Source organism: Trichosurus vulpecula, chromosome 1 (assembly GCF_011100635.1).
Source record: "Trichosurus vulpecula isolate mTriVul1 chromosome 1, mTriVul1.pri, whole genome shotgun sequence".
Lineage (NCBI taxonomy): Eukaryota > Metazoa > Chordata > Mammalia > Diprotodontia > Phalangeridae > Trichosurus > Trichosurus vulpecula.
Genome location: NC_050573.1, coordinates 143,545,522 through 143,570,433, shown reverse-complemented (window position 1 = coordinate 143,570,433; position 24,912 = coordinate 143,545,522). Strand labels below are relative to the sequence as shown.

General features: G+C 35.9%; 1 protein-coding gene across 5 annotated transcripts in view; it reads right to left on the bottom strand.

Annotated features, from left to right (window-relative positions):
• UBR5 (ubiquitin protein ligase E3 component n-recognin 5) overlaps nucleotides 1-24,912 on the bottom strand; it is a 187,746-nt gene that overhangs the window by 120,207 nt on the left and 42,627 nt on the right. For 4 of the 5 annotated variants that reach the window (XM_036764156.1, XM_036764165.1, XM_036764175.1 and 1 more), the window contains exons 2-5: nucleotides 12,365-12,409; nucleotides 11,844-11,925; nucleotides 11,225-11,301; nucleotides 10,365-10,484 (exon numbers count right to left, since the gene is read on the bottom strand). In XM_036764156.1, the coding sequence (XP_036620051.1) occupies nucleotides 10,365-10,484; nucleotides 11,225-11,301; nucleotides 11,844-11,925; nucleotides 12,365-12,409 (324 nt within the window). The remainder of the gene's footprint in view (nucleotides 1-10,364; nucleotides 10,485-11,224; nucleotides 11,302-11,843; nucleotides 11,926-12,364; nucleotides 12,410-24,912) is intronic. The other variant, XM_036764189.1, reaches the window with a different exon arrangement.

Here is a 24,912-nt window from a genome sequence, read left to right as displayed (position 1 = left end):
AGGATTAGAGCTGCCCAAAAGTAGAATAGACTACATCAAGAAGTACATTATCCCTGAAATCAAGTCTTCAAGTGGAAGACAGATAACCTATCTGACAGGTTGGAGGAGAGAGCCTATTGGGTCACATATAACTAAGAGTCTATTATTCCCATTTTCATCTATAAATACTCTCACTATGATCTTCCTTAACTGGATTTCTTGCCAGGATCTGTAGACTCATTTTTCTCAACAGTTTTTCAATGTTGGCAGTTTGTAGGGGCAATACTCCTCAGCTTTCTGTTAACCTTATTCTTTGTAGGTTTTCTCAAAAGAGCTCCTACTAAAACAATATTGCTCTTGGCTATATTGGTGAATCTCTAATTGGCAAAGAAATAATGTATTTGTTGGTTAAGGCAGTTCTGGGATTCAACTTCTTCATTATGGTGAGTATTTTGTTATCACTGAAAGCAAATGCGTTTTACTTCTGTCCATTTCTGACTTTGTTCAGTTGGGCTGAAATTACTATAATCACCTCCCTCACCTTTATTCTTTTTTGTGTATTCAATCCTTTTACTGCCTAAAGAAGTGAGTCAATTTTTCATTTGTTATAAAGTGCTCCCCACATCTACTAACTTGCAACTCTCTACTTTAAAGAAAAATTTACATTCTACAAAATGAGGCTTTTTAAAATTCCACAAACATTTGATCTTTTTCAGTTCTTGATTTAAAATACTATTGAGTATTTGAGGCTCTTGCTCAGCATTTCTGTTCTTCAAAGATTCTCATGCAATGCATATTGTTCGATAAAGTGTAATTACCTATATGACAATGCTCGAGTTTGTGATTAACTGTTAATTCCAGACGGCCAAGCATCTAATGATACGATTCTTATAACATTTGGATACAGGATGAAACCAACTGCTCTGAATCGTCTTTTCATTTGTTGTTGCTGCTTGTCCCTCATTCTTTAAAAGGACTACGATATCAGGAAGCTAATTGGATTTAAGTGAGGCAGGGCTGTACAAAGTCACCAGCCTCACTTTCTCCTCTGGAGCCATCTGGGTCCAGTGGCAAGATACAGATCAGGACAACTGGAGAGAGCCCCAGATGCAGTGGGAGACCTTGGTCTCTAAGTTAAGGTCTTTCCCAGGTCTCAGTTTGACTGACGCAAAGCCCATTTAGTGATTAAGGCTAGGTAAGAGACAAAGAATGGTCCCTTTTACCTCGTCAAAAATAAAAGAAATCAATCTGGAAAGGGAGGACCCTCAGGGTTTCTGGCCAAAATAGAAACAATTGTTATTTACACTCACTGAGCCAAGACAGTTATATCGATGCAATTCATTCATTCCAGTAATATGACAGCTCACAAGTTAACAGTACCAAAAATAAAATAACTTTCATATACTTTTGGCACCTTCTGCCTTGTTTTACCTGTGATTTTTATCATTACTCCTATGAAACCAGAAAAGTGCAATTGTTGTTCTACACAAGATACAGCCAGTAGGGCGCAAGGACTATATTGTGGAGGCCTGTTTTACATCCTCTATATTTTTCACAGGCCACCCAAAATCCTTTAGTGGGCCCAATGTTTGCAGGCTATAACAGTGCTTCTTAAACTATGGGTTGCAACCCCATATGGGGTGGCGGAAAAATCTGGCAACAGTAAAAGGTTTCTGAAGGTGAAATGACCAAAAACTAATTCAAAACCAAACGCATAATGAATTGGAGGTGTTTTTGGCAATGTTTGCCCATGCTGCATTGTGCAACTTCATTGCAGCCTAGGTTCTGAACACAAAGCATGCTCCCTTTGCACTAAGCATGCCCTTAGGCCACGCAATGCCAAAGATAACTGCCAAAAACACTAAAGGGGAAGGGGTCTCAAGAGAAAAAAGTTTAAAAAGCCCTGGACTATAGTGCATCAAGCTCTTCCAACCTGAGGGGTTGATCTTCTGATGTCATGTGCTACATGGTATTAAAGAGTATACTACGCTGTACTAAATGTCAATTTGTATTTTTGTACATTTATTCAATCATCGTCAAGAAAAATCCCACAAACGAAACTGTCACTTGATAGTCAATGTTTTAGTGGGAGCTAAAAGATGTTACCTGCAAAAGTAGCCTATTATTAACACAGATAGAAAAACTGGTTAAAGATTTATTTTTATTTTTAAATTAGACATGTGAGGTAAAACAAGGCAAGATAATACGTTGATTTGAGATCACGGAATAAATTCATGCATCAAAATCAAATTTCCTTGGTTTCACAGTTGCCCAACCAGCTGACCGACATCTACTTTGTCAGCTCAGGTATTCTCAGCTGGCACTTTAAATGCTCAAAAGCATCACTTCTACTTATAAACTAAGAGGAACTATATAACTAGAAATCCAAGTATGATAAATCGGTTTTTATAACTACCCCCCCTCCTAATACACTATCTTAAGGATTATGACTTAGGAAATATGTTGTTAGCCAAGTGTTTTATCTATGCCTGATAAATCCTTCAGCAGACCCTCAATTAACTGGAGGGCAAACTTGTATCAATACCTAAAAATCTTCTCAATCACCACTGACCAATACTGAAAATTAGAATGAAGAATTGTATAAAAAACAAAATAATAATTGTTTGGTGACAGGGAGAGAGCAGAAAGGGATCTTTTAAAAAAATCCATATGGCTTTAACTGAAATATTTTACACTGTTAAAGGAAAAGGGAAATACTTCAAAGCATCTGAAAAATATTAAAACTGCCTAGATATATGCTGCATGACAATTAAAGGGTTTAAACAAAGACATGTCAAACACTCCCTCCCCGTGATATTAAATTATATATAAAGAACTGTCTGGAAGGGTGGGAACCACTGTTTGGTGAGCAGCTCAATTTCAATTTTTCTAAATACTCAACATACACAGATTTATGACACTGAAGAACTTTTAACGGTATCTTCAAACATGAACCATTCTCTTCCTCCTTTATTCCTAAATGACAGAATATTCCCAGTCTTCTAATATTTCAGTGACAATAAGAACATAAATAGTAAATGTAATGCTTCTAGTCTTGATTCTCAAATAACCCCGGAAGTCTAATTTTTCTCTGACACTAGGCTCTGCTTAAACTTTTATTACTGCAAAGCCAGCAGGCTTTTCCTCAGGCTCTATTCTTCTACCAGGGACAATCCAATCATCATCTGGACACTCATACACTTTCAGCATATCTATCATACATATTAAAATTTATTTTTCTTTGAAGGTATCATTGATGGAAATCTGGTGGAGTTTATAAAAGGCAATTTTAATCATCTAATTATAAACTACCTATACTATTTTACGAGTTTTTAATAGAAAATTTTACTAATGACAAGGACATTCTTTTTCTGATTATTACAATCTGTTTGTTGCTCTACCTTATCCTAGTAAAAGAATATTGTTTCTCATAATGCAGAGAATAATTAGGGATCAATGGAAGCTTCCAGTTCTAGTAAATCTGTGATCCTATGGCTCCTATGCTCATTCTTCATAAAAGGAGAACCAACAAGTTAATATTAACCATATCAATTTAATGTACTCTGATGTAACAATACTTAGTCCAATCAACTCATTTTACCTACTAATATAAGGTAATTCAGACCAGGTGAGGGCAATTTATGTACTGTATTTTTCTGATTAACTAAACATAAACTTTGATATCTATTCTCTGGCCCCAATTTAGATGCCTCCTTCGGTAATGTGTTTGTCAACAAAAATTCCATAAAATTTCCTCTGGATAACATAAGAGAGAAGGATTGCAATAGGAAGAACACTTGGGATCAAGTTCCCACTCTGGTTAGTCAGCCGACCTTGATGGAATCATTTCATTTTTCTGGGTCTGTTCCCAAGGCTACAAAATTGTGATTCCATCACCTGCAATCCAAGACTACCTTTAAAAAAAAAAATTATGCTGTTTTTAATCATCAAAAATCTGACCTTTTAATTTTTACCCCAACCTATACCTCTGCCCCCAACAGCAAAAGAAAAATAAAACCCTTGTTACAAACATGCATACTACTCAAGGAAAAAAAAATTCCACATTGGCCATGTTCAAACAATTTTATGTCTAATTCTGTGCTCTATATCCTCCACCTCTATCGCAGTAGGTCATCATATTATTCATTCTTTCAAGTTCTCCATCTGTCTACAATATGGACAGCTAGGTGGCGCAGTGGATATAGTGCCAGGTCTGAAGTCAGGAAGACTTCAAGAAGTTCAAATCCAGCCTCCGACACTTACTAACTGTAACCCTGAGCAAATCACTTCACCTATTTCCGTCAGTTTCTTCACCTGTAAAATGAGCCGTAGAAGGAAATGGTAAACCACTCCAGTATTTTTGCCAAGAATATCCTCAAATGGGGTCACAAAGAGTTGGACAAAACTGAACAAAAATTCTACAATATTGTTCTCTGTATAGATTGTTCAGTTTCTGTTCACTCTGCACCACTTCGAATATGTTTTCCTACTTTTGTATGAAACCATATCTTTCATAATTTCATCCTATTTCTGTATCGTCTCTTAACTCCTATGTTTGAACTTCAGAGTTTCTACATAGCTCTCTGGTCTTTTCATCAGGAATGCTTGGAAGTCTTCTATTTCATTAAAGGTCCATTTTCTCAGCTGCAGAATTATGCTCAGCTTTGCTGAGGAAGTAATTCTTGGCTATAAGACTAACTATATCCTTTACTTTCTGGAATATGGTAATCCAAATTCCCCATTCATTCACAGTGGTGGCAAGTAAATTATGTACAATCCTGATTATGGACCAGTACTTAAATTCTTTCCTTCTGGCTACTTTCAGTATTTTTTCCATGAGTTCAAAGCTCTGGACGTTAGCCAACACGTTATTGGGAGTTTTCCATTTGGGTATTTCTTTTAAGGATGTAAATGGGGGATTCCTTCTATTTCTACTTAGCCCTATGGTTCTAAGAGATCTGAGAAGTCTTCTTTAAAGATTTCTTCATTAAATATGATGTCTAGGCTCTTTTGGTCATGAAACTCAGGTAATCCAATGATTCTTAAATTTTTCTCCTTGATCTATTTTCCATGTCTGTTGCTTTTCCTATGAGATAACTTATAGTTTTTGCTTGTAGATGTTCTGAAACCATTTTCTTCCAACTTTGTGTCTTGAGCATCTCTACCACCAGAACAGCTTTTTATGACACAATTCTTTTTTTTGTTTGCTCAATCTTTCAGTCCACTTCTTGACTTTTGGACTTGATATTTCAGCACTCCCAAAGAGGTTTGATTCAGGGTAAAGTCAGATTGTCCCTCCCCCTACCCCTCACCCCCCACCTTGTTCTGAGCTCTGTGACTTACTGACTTGAATTTGGGTCTAAGCAATAGTAGTTGCTGCTGGACTCAGCCACTCTCAGCCAGCTGGAAAGTTTTGGTTCAGTGACAGAACTACAAGCTCTCCTTTTGTCTGAGATTCCTGCCTGGTTATTTCTCTACGAGTTTCAGATTGGGCTGGTGGCTGTAATTAATACTTCAGTCTAATCTTGAGGAGTGGGCCACACTGCCTGCTTTTGATATTCTTCTCACAGTACAACCTCTAGGGCCTGAGATGAGTTGGGGGCGTGGGAGCACAGGTCCCTTTGTCAATGTGCCCTGGATCTATGACACAGAACTATACTGGGCAGTTTGCACCTGTCCCCACAGCAGTGCCCTGATGTGGGTCTAGGACTCCGTGCCCTGGTTCTCAGCCTCTCCTTGAATGTTGGTATGCTGTACACATGATGTGTTCTGCACCATGGCCCATCCATGTTTGCAGACTTCCCTATTTGACTCCCTATGCTGACTGAGGCTGGGAAAATGACTCACTGTATCTTCTTGAATTTCCCAAATCAGGATTTAGTCTAGTGCTCGAAGTCTGTTTTGTCTTGTTTTTGGGGAGTGGGGTAGGGGGAGTCACTGCACTGCTTCCTCCTAAAGCAACATCTTTCTTTCATCCTCTCCAATTCATGGATGCTTATAGTATTATATATGCCTCATAAGCTTATAACATACTGAGGATGATAATACTTTATAAACTATGAAATGACAAGTCACATAATTGTCAGCTACTAAATAAGCTTCTTGAGAACTGAGATCATCCATCTTAAATTTGTGTTTCCTCTGCACGTTTCATGGAGCAGGTACTTAATGACAATTTGCTACATAAAATAAGATTTTCCTAGGGAAGCAGCAAGATAAAGTGAGGGAAAGCACTGACTCTACATCCCAAGAATGAAAGCTGAGGTGCCAGTTCTACCACCTCCTGCCTATGGGCAAGTGGCAGCACCTCAGCATACTCTCTTGTGTAATGAAGAAATGAAGACTATGCGACCTCTAAGATCCTTTCCACCTATAAATACTATAAACAGCTCTAAGTTTATAGCACAATTTGTTAGTCTCTCTGAATAAGAGGAAAAACAACTGAAAGGTTACAAGAAAACATGTAACTTTTTATTACTTAGGCAGACATAAAAATAACCCATCAAAACAGCAACTATCCATGATAAGAGAATTATTGATAGACAAAACCCACTCAATCTCATCTTTGAAATTATATGAATGCTCTGATATTGCTTCGACATCATCCATCTCTCCTATGACTCTCTCATGTCATCACTGGACACAGAATGATAGTAAGGAGGTCCAAGTTCTTGAATCAATGAGATCATTCTACTTATCTTTTGAACCTCAAGACAGAAGTACCCAGGCTGAACACTTCAGGTAGGCCTTGTATTTATTTTCTTAATATGTATTTATATGCAAATTGTCTCCACAAAAAAATATAAATGCTTCTAAAGAATTAGCTTTGTATACTCAGCAACTAGTATAGTGCCTGACACAAGGCTACCCCTTAGGAAGCGTTTGTTGGTTAAATGATTTGTAGTAGAAGGTGGTAGTGATTAATGTCACAATAACAAGGCCAAGAGCTAACATTCATATATCACTTGAAAGCTGTCAAAGCACTTTCTTGAATTTTCCTAGTTCCCGTATGTAAAAGTATATTTCTCTAAAGTTATTTACAGAGAGACAACTTTCTGAGATAAGAAATGACTATAACAATATATATTTATTATAATTATACACATTTTCTTGGTTTCCCTATATAATTATCAATTGTAACATAAACAATTTCATCATCAATGCAATAGTATTGCAATTCCACAAAAGCCAAATTTAATCATTTATGGGACTAAATTAAGTTCCAATTCAAGGGAGTATTTATATTGCACCTACTACGTCCCAGTGTGTTGGTAAGCAAAAATGGGCTCCTTAGCACTTAGTTCCACAAGTGCCCTTGAATAGTTTGGCTTTTGTTCCCTTTGAGTAATTCATTGAGACTTACTAGGTGCTAAGCCCCAGGCCCAAACCCCTATTAGATGTAAAACCTTAGTGGGTGTGGATTGGCAACTAAAGTGGGGCCCAAGGTGGGGCTAACTCCAGGGAGGGCCTAGTTTACATGTCTGGGAGAGCAGAAACTTTTAGACCACATGAGTCCACCTCTTTGTGATGATTCTAGGTCAGGTGGGTGAGTCGCATGTGTGACTCACCGCTGATGCTGAAAAAGATATAAAAACCGGGGGTTGGCTGTCTGTTCTTTGGAGCTCTTTGCCGCAGCAGTGGTGGCACGCGTGACTCTAGGCCAGCCCTTGTTCTGAGCTCCTGGGCTGAACCTAGATGTTGGTAACTATGAATTGTATTGGGTCTGTCTGTTGATATTTGTAATTTGTTTTTATTTTGTTCTATAGTTTAGGGTGCTGGATTTTTCCCCTGAACTAAGTGAATGCTGTCTGCATGCTGGATTAAAGTAAACTTGTCAACCCCTTAACCTTGCTTTCCTTAGTTAAGCAGATCAAAAGAACCTGTGCTGTTGGCAGCTTTCCAGGTGCTGGCTATGGGTGGATCTTACAGAAGCTGCTAGCCAGACTGTTGAAACACCCAGGTACATTTTTTTTTTACAAATGATCTATTTGTCTATTATCTAATATTATTTTACAAAGATTATTGATCCTCACAATAACCCTGAGGGGTAGGTGTTATTATTATCCCTATTTTACAGCTGAAAAAACTGAAGCAAGCGCTATGTGACTTGCCCAGGGTCATGCAGATAACGAGTGTCTGAAGTTGGATTTGAACTAAATCTTCCCGATTCCAAGCCCAGCACTCTATCCATTGCACCACCAGCTGAGCACTTTGTACAGGTGAATTACCAGCAGTAAGAACTACTTTGGATCATAGAATCACACTTAGATGTAGATGGGACTATAAGAGGACAGAGTAAGAAAAGAGGCTACAGAGCAAAGGAAAGTAGAATACAAAAATATTTTCCATTAGATGATTACAACTGTATTAGCAAATTTAAGAAAAGAAGAAATGTTGGACTAATACAACACTGTAAAGGGTTAAAATTTTTACTATGGGTTATGGTGGAGGCAAAATTTTGAAAAAGTAATCCTCCCAAGGACTTTTATTTCTTCAGAACTAGTCCTACCCTATGTTAGGGCTGATATAGATTTTACTTAAAACTTGAATATTAGTTATGATTATATTATTAAACTAGCGCTATTCTTTGAAAAGAGTAAAATTCTACTACAATTGAGTCTTTCCATAACAGCATCGATGAAAATAAGACATTAAGTTTAATCTTATTCAATAAATTTCTATATTTTTAAATTAGCAAAATGGGGACAAATGCCACCATGCCAAGGAGATAAATTTTACAATTTCCCTATGCAAAAAAATTTGTGGCAATTCATAATTTTTGGCAGAAATTAAGAGGCAAGTGTCCAAATACTGCTAAAAGTGAGTTTACATGCACAACATATTTACAGAATGCTCTACCTTCTAGGCCTTCCTTAAGACCATTAAAAAGGAATTTCACAAAAGCTTACAAAATGCTTTATTCCTCAAAAAAGAGGTATGGGTAAAAGAGTTCATATTCATTTAAGTTAAAGTGCACCTAAAGTCATTCAGGATTACTGAGAAAGCCAAAACAAAACTTAAAAGCCTCTCATTAAGAAATTATATCTATTATGTGTAAGGCACTGTGCTAAGCAGGAGAAAAACCACATTCAAAATATCATATTATATTAGCTATGTTTTAAACATATTCATCAATACTCACTTTTCTTCTACCATTCTAGGTAAATACAACATTCAATCATATGTTTTAGTCATCTTTCAATCCATGCTGAGTTATTTTCATATTCTCACTTTAACCTCTTCAGCCCATCATCCCAGTTTCCCAAAGTATTTAAGCAATTTTCTTTGACCTATCTCATTCAAATCTTAAGTCCAATCTTATCTGATTCTTTATCAAGGTCTTTTTTCTTCCTGTTTTCCTATTTATTCATAATTCATTAAATTCCTCATCACCCAGTAATTCCAATCATTTCCTCTAGAATTCATCTACTCACAAAAACTATTAGTTTATCGTAAAGCCACAAAATTATAAAGTTTAGAATTTATTTTTCAGTTTTCCAGAATTATTCTTATGATTCTAAAATATTTTAATGCATTAAAGATCTTATTTAGCAAATATTTAGTACATTTATTAAAAATTTTCATTATAAATCCATTTGTCTTTATTTTCCAATTTGGATAGTTTTGTCTTTCACCAAGGAAAGATGTTTCAAATGAAAATGGCCTAACAGGGAAAGATTAATGTGTAGAAATAATAAAGTTACTAATAAGAAAATTAACAATGGTTTCTATATGACAGAGCTAAGATACTGGGGTCATTTGTTATTTTGGCTATAGTTTAAACCTTCAATAAAAATAGAGGGAGCTACTATAGAATTTGAGAAAGAATATAGATCAATATAGAATTTGATGGTTGGAGTGAATCTGTTAAAGGAGAAAGAGCAAAGGTAAAACTTCACTTGTGGTTCAAATTTTGCAAATAACAGAATATTAGCTGTAGAATTTTAGAATGCTTAATTGACTGATCCAAAATGGCTATCAGACTTGGATAATGAGAAGAAATTAATGACTGGCTTGATTCCCACATTAAAAAGTTAAAACAGTGGGCATATATTTCTTATCATCATGCCTTAAAATCATCCTCTTCGTCATCAAGTCAAATATTGATACTTTTTAAAAGTTTTAATGATACTGATGATAACATTGACCAACAGCCTGATTAATATCAATTCTATGTAAATGTTAGTTTATATCAAAATAATATAGAATAATTAAACATGAGATCCCTGCCTAGACCTCTAATCAATAAGTTTCCTCAATCCCTAGCTAGACCATTACTGACTATAAGTGTTCTTTATGCATATGGTAAAACAGTTTATATGTGTATAGACACATACAAGACTAAGATACAAACAAATTGCAGCCTCAATCCTATCAAAACTTACCCAAGGGTGTTGCCTGCCAGTCTGCCCAGAGTTTCAGAACCAGACAGAAACCATGGGGAGTCACTAGTCCTGCCTGGCCTGGATGTCCTTCCTGCCCCTGAGCCACTGCTCAACTTTGAACTGAAAATAAAAGATGGTAGATCAGTCACAAAACAATCCCAAACGGGTTAGGAACAAAACCTGGAATCCCAGGTCTCAATTCTCAGGGACTTATTCTGGTAACATACCAGCTTAAGCAACACCCTTGGGGAATATTCCATGCTAATCTAACTAAAATACTAAAACTTTAACTTGAAATTAGAAGACAGAGCTAACATGTTTTATTCACATTAGCAATCCATTCTGTTCTCACTGTAAAAATGTTCAACAATGTAATTACAAATAAATGTTAAACATAACATTTAAGGTTAATTGTCTGATATTCAGTAAAATAATACATATCACCCACCAGTTTTTAAGCTCCCAAATTTAGGCTTCATTTAAGCAGAACTATAGTCAAATCAGTTCTATTTGTTGTTATAAACATTAAGGCAAAATTTTAATGTGACCTACACAGTCAATCTAGCCAAAATAGACTCATATCAAAAAAGTCTATTATAGAGCCTATTACAAACTTCAAAGCATTCCATCCAGAAAGTTTTTTCAACTAAATTCAAGTGACTCTCTGCTGATTTTAACTTTATTATGCTAAATGCAAAACTAATAAACAGTTTGTTAAAAATGAAAAATACAATTCAAGTATGCTCCTGTCAAGATATAATGCCTCACTTTTAGTTATGGGGACACAAAACCAAAGGCTATTAAAAATAAGTTACCCGAAGTTTAAACATATATTAAGTGGAAAGGACGTATAGCCTTACCCATCATTATTGTCAGGTTTACCCAATTCCAATCTGTCTGGCTGAACTGAAAAACCAATCCTGCACACTCTGCCATCCTAAAATAAGAGAAAAAAAATAAAGTATTCAAAACAGAAGTATCAACATTTAAGTATTCCTTCAATAAGCATTTATACAGTTCTATCCTGGCCCCCAAAATGAGCTGGCATTCTGAGAGAATACCTGCCCACTCCCCCAAAAAGAACATCTTTAACTCCAAAGGATCTTCTATAATTAAGACATGACAATTTATAATGAGAAAAATCCCAAATTGCTTTAAGTTATGTAGAAATTCATAGAAAGAAAAAAAGACAAGGAATAAGAAGCTCTGAAAATGTGACCTTGGGAAATCATTTAACCTCTTTCAGCCTCTCTCAGTTTCCCCATCTGTAAAATGATGTACCAGAAACATGTACAGGCCCTTTTTCACCTCTAAAATTTTGTGTCTTTAATTGAGGAAAGTGTAGGGAGCAGTAATGAAGGACCCAGGACAAGCTTCATCTTACTGGACAATTTGATTTTTACTAGGTAACATGGAGATAATATTAAATAACTACATAGATTATCTTCAATAATTCTGCTTCAACAGATTAATATTTACCTCGAGAAGAAATGCAGCATGATTTGGTCCCACCACACACTGTTTAATAGTAGCCTGTTCCAATACATTCAATGGAGGGTGACTGAAAATTAAAAAAACAAATGTAATATTAAATAAATTTTAAGCTTGGGAGAACAGGGAAGAGTATGTAGACAAAAAATATAAAGACTTCAATTGGCATCCAAAATTACTAAAAATTTCTATATCAATTAAGATATGCTTATATATCACTTAAGATACCCTTTTAATTATTAATGATAATAAAGTCAACACACATGACATTACAGGGTTCACTTGTACAAACAGCAGCCACGGAATCAAACGAGCAAACTTGTAAGATCAATTCCTATATAACAAATGTCTCGTAACTGCTAGCTAAACTTGAAGTGGCATAACATGAACATAATAGAATAGGACCTGATTAAAGTTAAGGGAACCCTAGAAAGCATATTACTGTGGTTTTTTGACACTAAAGAGACAAAATATTTTTCTAGATATAAAAAGCAACTAAAAAGTCTTACCTGTTTAAATTATATTTGTTCAATTTCTCCGACACTTCCCGTAACCTGGTAAAAACAAACAAACTTCTATAGTGAATATGTCAAATATAAAACTTATTGCATGAAAACAATAGAATATTCCCATCTGACAGGTAGATTTTATCCATTATTACAATGACAACCATCTTGGTAGAACAAATAGGCTCATCATTAAGGCATCGCTTATGAGTCATGGCAAAGCAACCTTTTGTTCCATAAAGACAATCACTAGTTAGACTCTCTGTTCCTTCCATCATTACAGATGAAACCTTTTTTTCAAATCCTAACGCCAGTCCTTTAGTGCAGGAGCCATACATGCCAGGTCAATTATTTCTCCCTAATAACGAAGGTGCTTTTCCCTAGGTATGCCTGCCATAATAAAATTTAGAATGGAATGAAAAGAAATAGGAATGGACATTTCTGAGATACAGATCTGATCTAGAACAAGAAGCAATGAACTTAAACAAACTTGGAGTTCTGGCCTAGGCTCCACAGCTTACACAGAATTCAAGTACTCCTTTAATGAGTGTTTATATAGTTCTATCCTGGCTACCAAAATGAGCTGGCATTCTGACATACATGTCTGTGAACCTTATGACTGTGAACAAGTTCTTAAAACCATAGGCTCTGTTTCCTCACTTGATAAATCAGGATACTTCTGATCTGTGAGTTTTACAGTTTCCATGAATATTTAAAGATAATATAAATGTTTAGACTACTATAAACCGCAACATAAAAGGGCATTAATATTTTTTTTCTACAAAGAAAAGCAAAGTTAATCAAATTCATCAGAATAAAGTAACTGTCTTCCTAACCTGTATTTTATGTTAACACTACAATATAAGCAATGTCATATTTTAACTCAAGGTATAAGAATGTTAATATAAACAAATTCCATTTTTTAAGGCTATGATTTCATTAGTCAACTTTATTCTTACATTTAGCTTGGCATAAGTTACAAACTTCCTAATTGGAGAAATCAAAGCAAAAAGTTAATTCGGTTGCCTCTATCAATACAGGGGTGGGGCTGACAAATAAGGGCTCCATATAAACAACAGAAAACAAAAGGAAATTCTGTGACTTCAGGTAACCCATCTGCCATCTGCCATGGTCTCAATCAATTAATTGATAAGCATTTAGATATATTGGGTATACAAAAACAAAATACAGTCTTTGCTCTTAAGGAAAGCAAGACACATCTCCTTATTAGGAGAGAGAGTTAGAACCTGAACTGAATCTGTGATACCACTGGTAGAGGGAACTCACTGTTACCAATGGAGGTCAGTACCTTCCACAACTAAGAGTTGCCTACTTCGAGGTCACATAACTTGGCCAGATTAAATCATCACATGGCCCGTACTGTCAGAGGCTTCGCTTAAAACAGGCATTTCTGGATTTTAAAACAACTCTTTATCTATTATACAACACAAGGCTCTCTAAGTGACTATGTTGATACAAAATAAATACAAAGTAAATACAAAATGGTAAGTGAGGGTGTGGATATTAACAGCTAAGGCAAGAGAAGGTTCAATGTGAATGTTCCCACCTGAGCTGAGCTTTGAGGGAAGCTAGGAGTTCCAAAAGGAGATATTGTATCTCTAGTGCTTAGCACAGCGCTTGGCTCTTAATGTTTGCTGACTTGACTTGTGATTTTTTTGTATGAAAAAGTATGTAGACTAGTTTTCTTAAAAATTCTTAAGTCAATAATGATTCTGTTGTCTGAAAGAAGACGCTAAATTTTCTATCATGCTGTTGCTTCTGATACATTAAATGAATAACCACAACCTTTGGCCAATTTACAAAGATTAATTTTTCTCTCAAAAGCCAGGTGTGGGCAGTTTGCAATGAATACCTCTATTTCGCCTGTATTTATCTGCAATGTCTCCAAAACACCTTCACTGGCCTAGATTTTTTTTATATCTTTGCATTGGGGATTTTCCTATAGTAGTAAAATAAACACTTAAAAGTCACTACAAACTTTGAAAATTTATAAACAGGAACCTAAATGAAAATTGTTTTCTAGAAATTAAAGCTGTTTTTTGTTAAGTTTGTTTTTTACCAAATCCTAGCCTGGTAAATTGGATATTTGTGGCTCTATTATTTGTTTTTCATCTTAGCTACTAATTAATCATAATCATATTTCAAATAATATAAACAGTGGAAGGGGGGAGGGAAGGTGGAAGAGCCAGATGTGGACAGTGTATTAGAAAGTCAGCAGATTTGGGCTACAGTTTCAGCTGCCTAACTATGTTGCCAAGTAACTGGATCACTTTAGACAAGCTACAACCTATCTGGGGCCTGTGTGCCATCTGTAAAAGCAGTGGGACTAGATTAGCTTTATTATTCCTTGATAACTTAATGTTTATGATCCTGTAACTAGCAAAGGTGTATGAGTCAAACCATTCTAGGTTTCTTTAAGGACCTACTATGTACCAGTCACTGTACTAAGCCCTAAGGATACAAACAAAGGTAAAAGGAAGAAATTGACAATCTAACGGGGAGAGAACATGCAAACAACTATGGTATACACACTACTACTTGAATGGCCACATTAAAAGTATGTCAATCAATGTATTGATATCAACCTGAGTAGTCCTTAGGAGCCTGCCATTAGAAATATAAGATGGAAAGACAGGACCCCTGGTACAGGAAAGCAATATATATCTGTTAATTAGTAAGCATTTATCCAGTCCCTATTAGGTGCCAAACAGGTTGGGATACATGCCCTCAAGGAGTTTATATTGTGAAGAATACATACGGTAAATATAAATATGAAACACACTTAAGATAGTGAATGATATGGAGGGGGATGGGAAGAGATCAAGAAAAGCCTCACACGAAAAGTAGTATTTGAGTTGAGTTCTAAAGGAAAGAAGAAGGCAGTAGTTTTAAGAAGGAGAGGAGGGACTGCATCATAAATTCTCGGTTGCCAAATCTTGCCATTTCTATCTCCACAACATTTTTAACATTTGACCCTGTTCTTTCCACTGCCACATCTACTATCTTAATTCAGACCCTAATCACCTCCCTACTTCTGTGGAAAGCACCACCACCCTTCCAAGTTGCCACAATCATACCATGGTATCCTCAACTCTTCACTCTCCCTCACTCCACAAATCCATTTAGTTACCAAATCTTGTTATGCCTACCTTCATAGGATCTCTCTCACCTGACCCTTTTATGACACAGCTACTAACCTACCTAACTAGTTCAGGCCCTTATCACCTCTTACCTACATTACTACAATAGCCTCCTAATTGTTCTCTCCAACTCTAGTCTATCTTACACATAACACAGCTGCCATCCATCCAAAGTGGACTTTTTTCCATATTCCTCATCTGTGCTTGTGCACAGATGCCATCCCTCCATTCCTATAATTCCTATAATCCCCTGCTTACCTATGCCTCAAGGAACCTCTCTCTTTCTTCAAGACAAAGCTCAAGCACAACATGAAGCCTTTCCCAATTCCCCAAACACAACAGCCTGCCCTACTTTGCACTGATTTGTGTTTATTCCCTTTATGTGAATTCTATATGCTTATACATGTACTTTTTGTCTTTCCCAGTGTAAATTCCTTGAGGAAACTGCTGAATTTGCGTACTCATATTCCCCAAGGCCTAGCATAATGAGTAATACATAGATGTTTTGTTGCTTGTTGATTGCTTCTTACTTGAACTTAATTTTATCTCTTTGCTTTTCTACTGAGCTCAAATTTTTTATCCCAGAATACTGAATGAACCTCCAAATGCAACAACTAAAACCCTCTTCTAGTAACATCTCTATAGAAAAAAAGAGGAGTGCCAGTTTGATAAGATGATTTTCAAAATGTTAGTTAAATGTGACATCTAGGCCCAACTAAATTGCTGAAAAAACTAAATCTCACAGTCTAAGAGTATTTAGAAAGGGGAACTAGTGGATCCCTAGCAATTATACAGGTCCATTAAAAACAAGTTAAATCAAAAGAAGTTAAGTTCCCTTTTCTTACATGTTTATAAGACTAGTAAATCAGGAAAATATTATAGGTACCGTTTATTTGGATTTCAGCAAGTCATAAGATAAAATTCTCCATGATATCTTTGTAGGACTGCCTCGCACACAGTAGGCGCTTAAGTCAAGTTTTGTTGAATTGAAATGAAGATGAAAGACATTGGATAGCAGTGGTTATACACAATCTTGGCTAGATAAAGCATCCTAACTAATGATTATTAATAATGTCAACTTGGAAGACTGTATCAGGTAGCATTAACACTCAATTCTGTGCTTGGTTCTGTGTCCTGTTAAATTATTTCTTCTGCATGGATGATGACCTAAAATTCATGTTTACCAAAAATGCAAATGACACAAAACTGGGAAAAAATAGGTAATGATAGAATGAGGGTTCAAAACAGAAAATACCGAATATCAGAACCAATTAGATGGTATCTAATAATGGCAAAAGTAAAAACCTGCAATGAAGGGTCAACAATGCAGCTGCTGAAGTCCAGAACAGCAACGTGAGCTAAACAGCTCAAGTAATAAGAACTGAAGGTCTGTGTATCTGATTTAAGATTTAAAATGGGTCAGAGTGAATGCCATTATTAGCTTGTCTTAACAGAAGCATGGTGTTAACAACAAGGACCCACTGAATAGTCAGCTCTCAAGTAGAATATGCAGCAGTCGACAACGATCTTAATTTGGACACCCCACACTTGAAATCACCAAGAAGGGATAGTAGTTTCAAATTGTAAAATTTCAACTTTAAATTGTAACATTTAAAGAATCATACAAATTTAACTCATGCGGATTCAGCAGGCAGAAGTGAAAATATTGTCACCATAATAACATTCAGTGGATCAAAAATGTAAAAGTCTGCCTGCCACCATAAGTTTTCAAATAAACACAGAATAAATTATTGGAATGCTGTCAGGAATCCTGCAGAGAATATGTGGGCTAGGCTAGTTGACTTTTTTTCCAACTTTAAGATTTTAAATAAATGAAATAAAAATGGATTTTAATGCTGAATACATTTCTAATACACATTGAGCAGCTTTGTGAAAAACCTCTGAATACAATTTTAAACCCTGCTTATATCTATCATCCTACAAAACCAAACTTCTAAAGTCTTAGGGTTATTAATGTGGATAAATTGTTACCTGTGGATTAGTTTAAAAAGTCCTCAAATGAGTATGAGAAGGAAATTTCTTAAGCATAACAACGACAGAAGTAAATTGTAGAATGGGAAGTAGCTGGCATTAGCAACGAAAACTATAGAATCACTAAAGGCCTGACACCATACTCATTTAAATCTCTAAGTTAATCATCATCTCCAAGTATTTATGTTATACGGCACTCATCAATTTAAAACAGCTTTATCCAGACACTTAAAATGCCCAAAATTAGGAACTATTTCCCCAGCAGCAGCTTTTAGAAAGATCGTGTGTGTGTGTGTGTGTGTGTCACACACACACACAAGCGGGAAATTTTAAAAACGTACCCACAAGGCCAGCACGTAGTTATGAAAAATAACACTAGGCAATGAATTTTGTTGCAAAGCAGACTCAGTTCTGAATTTAATCTCATTCAAGCACAATCAATAAGGTAGTTGGATAGGTTAGGAGTAAGGGCCTAACAATGTCCAGTACTTCCATGTAAAAGATTTATTATTTTGTGAGCAGATTAAATAATCAATTTTATCACTGTAAATTTTTAAGTTATTTTATAAGGCTAGAGAAGTAAAAAAAAAAAAAAACACTCAAATGACTTCAAGTTTTAAATAAAGTGTAAAGGTATTTGGAATGAAATTATTTCATCAGAACTTAAGATCCCAATTTAACATCCTACAAAGTTCTCTCAAAGCTGACTTGAAGCCTAAAACTTTTTCTTTTCCACATCACAGAAATGGTGAAAAGAGATACACAGCTGAATATTCATCATATGGAACAGTCTTGAAAAAGTATATCCACTTAATTTTGTACATGGAATCAGTGACACTGACTTACATTATCATTTCAAAGACGTTTTGTTTAGTTTCAAGTTTTTCTGCTTCCCTACCACATTATCAATTAGTATATAGTTCATACAAAGTAAAATGTAAAGCACTAGGACTTGCAGAGTAAATCCTTCCAGGGTATGACCTAAAAGACTAGCCAAAAGCTCTAATTCTTCAGAAAGGCAAATAGGTAATGCAACCTGATGCATTCCTTCAAGAAAATGTTTCTTATGCCTCCATGTGTATGCCACATTCAACCTTGATCACTTCAATATGTCAAAAGGAGGTTTTAACTAGTACAGTATATGTCAGTGGTCCCTAAACTTTTTTTTTTGCTCATAGCCCAATATTATTCTCTGCTATGAGAAACCTGGCTAAGTTGTATACGATTTACAACAATCACGCATTCATACAGAGCTAATAAGGATAAATTCCACATAATTCATAGCACACTCTGTGCACATCATCTGAGAACCACCGGCATACGCAACAGACTACCTAGGCAGGCACCTAAGGAAGACACGATCCTTTCCTGCTATGGTAACAGTCATTAAGAGTTCTCTTGCTATTCAAAGACATCTACGATGTCTCCACCCACCATTCCAATCTTAGTTCACACTCATAAAAACCAATGCTACAAACTCATCAAACTAAACCGCTTGTTATTGCTCAAATAAAGAAGCATCTTTGTGAAAGATTAGAAGAAACACAAGAGTTGTTGCCAGAGGATCTGGTTTTGAATACCAGCTGCTCCTTGTTCGAGGTCATACAGACATACAATTTAACCTCTGGATCTCAATTTCATCTGTAAAATGGAATCACATAACCTCTGAGGGCCCATGTAGTTCCCAGTCATATGCCCTTTACTTTGCAAGGTCAGTACTTGTTCAGGGCAGTCTCAAGCTCCTATGCCATCCCACTTCACCTGCCCCTATTAGTCTGAAGGATGAATTTAGTATTTGCACAATGCCCAGAGCACATATTATCACCTTCTTGAAACCTTCCATAATCTATCTCTCATTCATCTTTGCCTGTCTTTTGCAATTCTCTTATAATCATATTCTGGTGGGTTTTCTTTTTTACAGCTATTGGGTATATGCTTTAATCACACCTAACCATCTGTAAACTTGGTGAATCTAACAAAACCTAAATGTGCACAAATGATAACTGGAACTTAAATATTTGTTCTATGAGAAAAACAAGAAATGGCAGTGAACAGAAAAGTATCAGAAATCATTCTGATATGAAGGGCTTTATAAGTGGAGTATAATAGCAAAAGACTTACAGGAACATAAGAACTGGCTTGCAATTTGTTCCATGTTAGTGGATTTTCGCACTTGTTCAAGTCAAGATACCCTACCTTCCTACCCAAGTAATTTGCCAAAAAACAAAAAGAGAGCCTTGCTGATTTGGAATTACACATTTTAAAAAAGTTACTAAAATATCTACATCCTTTGACCCTGAGATTCAACTGCTAAGCACATTCCCTAAGAAGATCAAAGACCAAAAAAAAGGTTCTTACTAACATTTTTTATAATAGAACTGAAAACTAGAGTCCCATCAATTGGAGAATGCACAAACCAACTGTAATAAAATTGTTATTCAATGGCAAAATTATGACTCTACCATAAGAAATGAGGAATATGAAGAATTCAAAGAAGCCTATCTGAAGACGGTTAAACTAAACAAAGTTTACAATGTAAATGGAAAGAACCAAAGGAGGAAAATGCAACACACTAAATAAACATAGTATGGATTTTAATTAATGGCAATCCTGGCCCTGAAGTAAACATAACCTCCCTTCTTTGCCAAGGTGTGGGGGGCTATGATATGGAAAATTGAACATATTGCCCAACTTGGTTAATATGCTGTTTAGTTTTGCAGAACTACCTTTTTTTCACTTCTTTTTAAAAAAAAGCATTCTTTGTTACAAAGGAAGGTTCACTAAGAAGGAGGAATACATTTAGACATTACAGTGATATAAAAATAAAAGATGGAGACCTAAATTTTACCACTAATATTTTAATTGAGCTAAATGCAGTCAGAAATGATCATCTTCCCAAATACAAATGGTTTTCCTTAGTCCTTTTTGACCACTCTATGTCAGATACCACTTGATTAGAAGACTTGGGTTCTAATTCTCACTAAATAACCATGAACCAGTAAATGAAAATCATTGGATCTCAGTTTCTGCTACATATTCTTAAAAAGGAGTCTGAAGAGGAAGGGAGCAGACAATAAATGGTCTTGCATATTCAAAAAAGGACCTCCAGAGAAAAAAACTGATATATGGAAGTATGTATTACCTAGTTTCTCATACGTGTGTGTGTGAGAAATGTTGTGGCCTTGTCTAGTGCAGGGTTGGAAGACAGTTTGAAACTCAAAATATAACCAAAAATAAATAAAAAACATTTTTTTCCAATGTTCTCTAAAATTTCATAGCCCATGATTTTATTATCATACATCTTGAAAAATCAGCTGCAGATTCTTTATCTATAATGGACATCCCTTTTACAATGTCTTTGAAAAATGACCATCCAGTTGCCACATAGAGATCTCCAGCGAGGGGGAACACCTCCAAAGGCAATCCATGCCATTTGGGGCAACTCCAATTGTCAGGAACATGGTCAGGAACAATGGAGCTGAAATCTCCCACTGCTCCAAGTTCTGCCTCCCGGGGCCAAACTGATGAGTCAGATCTCTCCCTTCCACAGGACTGTCCTTAAAGCACTTTGATAGTTATCATGTACCCCATATTGTCTTTTTACATCCTCAACTCCTTCAACCAATTCTCATACCCTCCTCATCTTCCTGGGCAACACTTTCTGGAATAGTCCTAGTTTGTCTACAACATATCTGAAATACAATACTAAAAATTCAAGATCACTTTCCTCATTCTGGACAGCATCTCTCTCAAGATCCAGCCATAACATCACATCAGCTTAGATGGTTAAATTGTCACAGACTTCTCATTTTGAACACACAGTCCACTAAACTCCCTGCACCTTTTACATTTGAATCCAACCCAGTACAGTAATGTCTTCCATATCCCATCTCCCTGCAATCTGTGAAACCAAATTAAGAACTTTACAGTCATTTCTAATGAATTCAAGCTAAGTGGATTCTGTCCATTCTTATAGTGTGACAAGATCTTTTTGGATGGTTCTGCTATGCTATATGTTATAGATATTTCACATGTAAGTGCTCCTTGAGGTAATAACTGTTTCCTTGTTTGTATGTATGATTACTGACTGACTAATCTTCCCCTCTTAGTTCTGTGTTATCTAAAAACAGTCCACCTATGTCTTCATCTAAATTTATGATTAAAATGTTGAACAAGAGTCTGCCAAAGGCAGACTCCTAGAAGATCCTACTCAAGTTTTCCCTTTTAGCTAACATATACCCATTAATGACAACTCTTTGGGTACAACAATTCAATCAGCTCCAAGTCTACATACATGTGCTATTATCTAACTCACATCTCTTCACCTTGGCCACAAGTAGAACATGAATGATTCCACCAAATGATTTACTGAAATCCAAGTACACTCTATTTACAAATCTAAAATACATACAGAATTTCCCAGTATGAAAATTCTACTAATACTGAGCACAACCTAGTATGACTTTTTAAGTTCTAGGGAACTATCTGAAATACAAAAACATTAGGTAACCTGAAGGATGGCACTACTAGTAAATGTCAGAAGTGAGACTTGAATGCAGAACACCAAACCCAGTATTCTATCGATCACGCCATCCTAGCTCTATCTTGTCAAAAAAATCAACGAGTTTAGTATGACATGACTTTATGAAGTCGTCACAATTCAGTGATTTCCCGAACTGTTCTTTTAAAACTCCTTTTAAGGTTTTAGAATTTTGCCAGGAAGCAACTGAAAATTAAGGTAATATTTGCCTGTCTCCATTCCAATAACACCTTTCCAATTCTTCATGAGCAATATGAGTCCCTGGATTTCTTGGACTGCACCTAAACTGGGAGGTGTAGCAGATAGAGCACTAGGCCTGGAGTCAGGAAATCTGGGTTCAAATCCAGGTTCAGAAACAACTAGCTGCATGACTCTCGGCAAACGACGTAATCTCCTTTTACCTCAGCTTCCTCAAACATCAAATGGGAATAACAACATTGACTTCCCGGGGTTGTTCTGACGATCAAGTGAGATAATATTTGTAAAATACTTAACCCAATTTACCCTGGTACATAGTAAAGGCTTAACGAGTATTTATTCCCTTCCTTTTTTTCTTTCCTATAAAAATGTCACTTATTTCAGGCAGCTAGGTGGCACAACGGATAGAGGGCTGGCCTGGAACCAAAAATGGCCTCAGAAACTTGCTGGCTACGAGACCTATGTAACCTGTATGCTTCAGTTCCCTCGACTGCAGAATGGGAATAACAGTAGCAAATGGTGCACAAGGCTGTTGTGAGGATCAAATAAGGTTATTTATAAAGTGATGAGAGTCTTCAGACTGTGCCTGGCACACAGTAAGCACTTAATTAATACGTTCTCTTCCCCCTTATCCCCTTCTACTGCTCCCTTTCTTAACTATTCTGCTCCTTGTAAATAAGGCCTGAGTCCCACCCACATCCAGTCTCAGTGACACTTACAGGACTGAAATTGCATTCCTATTATTTATCCCGTATATCGGCATCTAAGATCAGAAGATCATTTTGGTGAGCTCTCTTCAATATTTTCTCTAGTAAATTACCGATCTCTATTCTTGCTTTCCAATCTGCTTCTCTATAAAGTACCTAGCTTGGAAATACATGTGGGAATCTTTCTCTTTTCTCTCCCTTTTCAGGTAAAAAATCTTCAGGGAATTCTATTTTTGCCAATTTTCATTAAGTACATTCCATCCCTGACCATTACTCTTATATTTTAACCTGTAATTTAAATCTTCCACATTTCATCTGACTTCTCTATCAGCTACTTGTCTCCTCTATCCCTAACAATGACTGTTTCACTCTGAGAATAAATCATTGCTCTTTTGAATTTTTTAATAGCAAATATTCCTTTCAATAACTGATCCTGTCTCTTAGCTTTGATGAGTTCTATGCTGACACTCAAATCTTAATCTCAAAGTTCCAGAATCTCCAAATACGAAAACATCCAACAAAACCATTTCTCCTTTGATGTTTCAGACCATCATGAAAATGTCCAAAATAAATTATTTCTACTCTCTCCCCTCGCTTTCCCAGACCTTCCTTAATTCTATCAATGATACAACCATTCTCCAAGTGATACAGTTAATGACCCTTATATTTGGGGTCTAGGAAAGAGCATCTGCATAACCTCCATTATACATCTTCTATGACATTAGTAAATACCTCACCTTTGATATCACTATAGTGACATCTGTCATGTAGTCATATATAATTCAGATATACAGGTAAGACTTCGAGGAGAGTAAAATCCTCTATTAAAATCAACATTATCCACTGAGTTAGATCTTACATTTTCTATACCCCTCAGTCAATTATGCAACTTTTAAATAGTTGCCCACTGCACAAAAAAACCTAAAAACAGTCTGTTAAAAATTGTCTGTTCCCTTATGATATATATCATAGTGCAATAACTAAACCAGCAGCTCCTGGAGCCAGGTCTAGATTCAAATACTGCCTCTAACATTTATTTGTTATGTAATTACAGGAGTTATTTAATCTCTTTAAGGCTCACTTCCTTCCTTTGTAAAATGAGAATATCACCAACCAGAGAGAGGCAGGTTAGTCTCTCACAAAACTTTGATCACACTAATTAAACAATATATACACAAGTGTTTGGGAAATCTCAAAATTTATACAAATTTAAACTATTCTCATGTTTTCACCAAGAACAACCAAAATTTGTACACTAGATAGTACCCCAAAATAGAAATACAGATTTTGAGGTAAAATCCAGCTAAAAGCAGAATGTATTTTAAATTGTTTTGCTTTTTGTGGAAAATTTTTTAACCTTGCTCCTCTAAGACAGCTGAACAGTTCATGTCCAAGTTCTTTTTACAAGTGTCACCTGTAGCACAAATTTCTTTTGAGTGTATTTGTTGAGAACAAGATAGTCTCGTCACATAATACATGGGGCTCTGGAAGTCAAAATGTCCAAACATGGGTCCACTATTGTTGTAAATGAGAAAAAAAAATCAGTATAAAAAATCCTACTAATTGGCGGGGAGAGAAGGGGTGTCAGAATAATTCACATTAGGGTCACATCAACAATACTCTCTGAGGACTTATTTTCTTCAATTGCTTGTCAGTTTTCTTAAATGATATTCCTCCAAATCTTTGGGCCTGCTACTCTTCTGTGCTGTTTGGTAAAGGTTGTATTTAAGATGGTGCTTTCTAGCTGAAATAGTTCCTGGATTCTTTTAATCTCCTCATTCTGACAACTGCTTTGTAAATGAGTCAAACCTACCTAGAAAACAGTAAAAACTCCAATGTCCTCGCTCATCCATTTAATTATTCATATGGATCTATGATTGTATTGTTTCTGAAGTTCCTTCCAACAATGCAGAAGGCCGTCTATCTAATCTTGCCCATCCTGTACATGTTCAA